Genomic DNA, 3,019 nt, shown 5'->3' with positions numbered 1-3,019 from the left:
CGCAGCGTTGTAAACTCGACCCTTGACAGAGAAGCTGATGTCACGCCCACGCCACAGGTGACGTAGGTTCGCAAAAGCTGCTCTGGCCTTCCCAATCCGAATCTACATCTAAAAAGTCGGGGTTTGTAGGTTTTGGTGGAAGCGGCTAAACAAACAGGAGCTGTGAGTGACGTCAACATTTTTCAGACACAACGTGTTAGGAAGCAGTGAACGGAAGATTCACTCACCCAGGGAACTATAGCTGATTGAAGCAAAAGACTGTATGCAGAACTGGAAGAGATTTTGACCTCCTCAAGCTATGCTTCAAGGACAGGCTGGGAGCTTACCAAAGAAAGGGGCGAGAAACCTCAGTGGTTAGAGTTCGACCGGAAGATCCGTGGTTCGAACCCGACCCCTGCCTCTCGACTTCCCCTGTCTCGGCTTGGGAAATCTGGCAGTATCCAAGCCCTCGTGCTTCTTTCAGGTGGCATGAGAGTCAGACACCGAAAGGGTGCTACAGCTGAACGATTTTACCAAAGAAATCGGTCTGCACATAATTAACATCTAGATATATATTGATGACCAAAAAGTCAATTGTGAACTGAACGTTTACATAGGTTCGGAATAACATCATTCCCAGAGGCAGCTGAACGATTTTACCAAAGAAATCGGTCTGCACATAATTAACATCTAGATATATATTGATGACCAAAAAGTCAATTGTGAACTGAACGTTTACATAGGTTCGGAATAACATCATTTCCCAGAGGCATGTTGGGCATAACATGCCTTCGATCAGACTGTCGGCCAGACGGTATTGCCCTGTCTGGGAAGAAACATCACCGACATTCTTCTTATTTATGCTACCTCATAGTGGCTTCTGGACATGCATCGCATTTTTTGTTGAAATCAAATTCTGAGAGAAGCTATCGCACAACTGCACAATGAATTCTGAAGACACATTGCAATCATACTATTTCAACGTGGCACACAAATAATAAAAGCATGAAATTCAAGTTTCATTTTGATGTTTCAAATGAACAAGCCAGGCATTTAACGTTTGTATAGATTTGTCAAAATTACAACCTAATGCGACATATCACGTCCGAAGTGGATCGAATTTTTTATTTCTCGGAACTGCACAGATCAATGTGGCAGGTGGACCTATACTTCACACACACACAGTTTCCTTTAGCATTCTAACTCAGGAGGACTCTTGTCAAGTTGCGCTTCTGCCTATACAAGCCCTAGATATGAGGACTTGATAACAGGGTACTGAAAATTCTGTGTTCTCATCCGACTGCGCAAGAAGCATATCAATTAGTACATCCTATTGTCTAGATGAGTCGTCCAGATTCAAATGGCTATGTGCAGACTGTAGATTCTCACTACACATGGCTCGCACATCGCGTCATCTTGATACCGTTAGTCGATTCAGCATGGTTCAGCCGTTTCCGTTTTTGATTCCCCCGGACCCGCAAGCTACCAGCTCTCTCCGGAGTGAACCAGAAATATAGGTATCTATATGAAATTGATAAAAGGTGAGCGAGGCATCTTTTCACCGTACAACCAGTAAATCCTAGCTACAACGAAACCGGTTATTGATTACCCGTATGAAACACAAATGCAGTATACATTTGCCAGAAAAGGCACTTTCCTATTGCTGTCTGTATCTAGGACTGTTGTAGCGAGATTTTGAGGGCTAACATTAGTGGAAAAAAATTCCGGTAACGCTAACCACGCAGACGATTTTGAGTACTACTGTAACAGTCCTTCTGGAATGCAACAGGATGTGCCGGTGTTGCCCCAAATTTTTGTACGGAGAAAGGTCTTGCATACTGACCTCTTTTAGTAGAGAAATGAACCCACAGGGGATAATACACCTTGGTGTTCGCGGGGTTGTTCCAATGTTAACAACGTCTGAAGCCAGATCCAAAGGTGTGATACTGACTCAGCATTGTTTGTCAAGTGCAGTGTTTTTTTGCTTTAGGGGACTACCCTGAATCTCTGAAACATGTTCGGGTGAGGACTTGTTCACTTGCTCCCTTTCTGTACTTTTCACAGAGACAAAAGTCAAATCCGTGGAAAAATCACTCATACGAATGTTACTCAATCGCTACGAACAGTTTGGAGTGGTTGGACGGCCAGTGAATGACAGCAAAATACAAGTTGTTGTGGCCTACGGATTACAGTTGTTTCAAATTCTCGATTTGGATGAGAACAAACAAATTCTGCGCACCAACTGCTGGTCAATGTATGTAAGTATAGTTGAGAACGGAAAACACTGCTCTTCGTGATTATAAGTACACTACCTAGATATGTTTTTGTCTGCGCGAAGGTCTTTTGGATGACCGGATGTTTGGTTCGGATTCTAAAGCCAAACCTGAGTGTATATGCAAACAGTTAAAACTGAGTGCAAATTACTTGCGTGTTAGCGATAGGATGCTATTCCCTCCTACCGTTTCAGTATTAGCTGGCTTCCCGTTGGACGAGTTCTCCACAATATTGTTGCGACAGGCTAGTCACTGACTGCGTGAGCTATGAATTTCTGAACTTAGCTCAAGCGCCCTAGGACACTTCTTAACGTGCTGTTGCGTCCACATCACCGCCGGACGGTTATTTTCCTGGACGAAGAACCTGAGAAACCTTCGAGCTGTAACACGTCAGAATGTAGACTGAAAAAAACCCGTTTTTATGAGATCAAAAAAGCCATATTTCTCAAGTTCGGTGTAAGTTAGCACACACCCACGTAGTAAGATTCACGGTAGAAACTCAAACGTAACCCGCAACTTGCTCATTTTGACGAAATATTAGAAGTAACGTAAGCTGTTTTCGAGAAATACACTCATTTCCAAATCAATTTGAGTTCAATTAGATCATAAGGTTGACGGAAACTCGGGGGCTGCGCCTACCTGATGGGCCCCAAGAAGAGCCAAACCGGTCGTGGGCTGTCGACGGGTTTTCAGCAACTTTGTGAGTGGTTTCCTTTATGAAAATATACTGCGATATCTCGAATATCGTGCCAACTGAATCATGAGAC

At 43.6% G+C, this 3,019-nt stretch overlaps 1 protein-coding gene across 1 annotated transcript in view; it reads left to right on the top strand.

Moving 5' to 3' along the window:
* The window catches only part of T265_06211 (hypothetical protein), a gene marked incomplete at both ends in the record, with an annotated part of 21,006 nt that overhangs the window by 1,745 nt on the left and 16,242 nt on the right, over positions 1-3,019 (top strand). Inside the window, one exon of the mRNA XM_009171419.1 lies at positions 2,044-2,237. Coding sequence (XP_009169683.1) covers positions 2,044-2,237 — 194 coding nt within the window. The remainder of the gene's footprint in view (positions 1-2,043; positions 2,238-3,019) is intronic.

The sequence above is a fragment of the Opisthorchis viverrini genome, assembly GCF_000715545.1.
Source record: "Opisthorchis viverrini unplaced genomic scaffold opera_v5_128, whole genome shotgun sequence".
Taxonomy (NCBI): Eukaryota; Metazoa; Platyhelminthes; class Trematoda; order Opisthorchiida; family Opisthorchiidae; genus Opisthorchis; species Opisthorchis viverrini.
The sequence above is the reverse complement of the archived record's forward strand: the minus strand, read 5'-3'. Positions and strand labels throughout refer to the sequence as shown.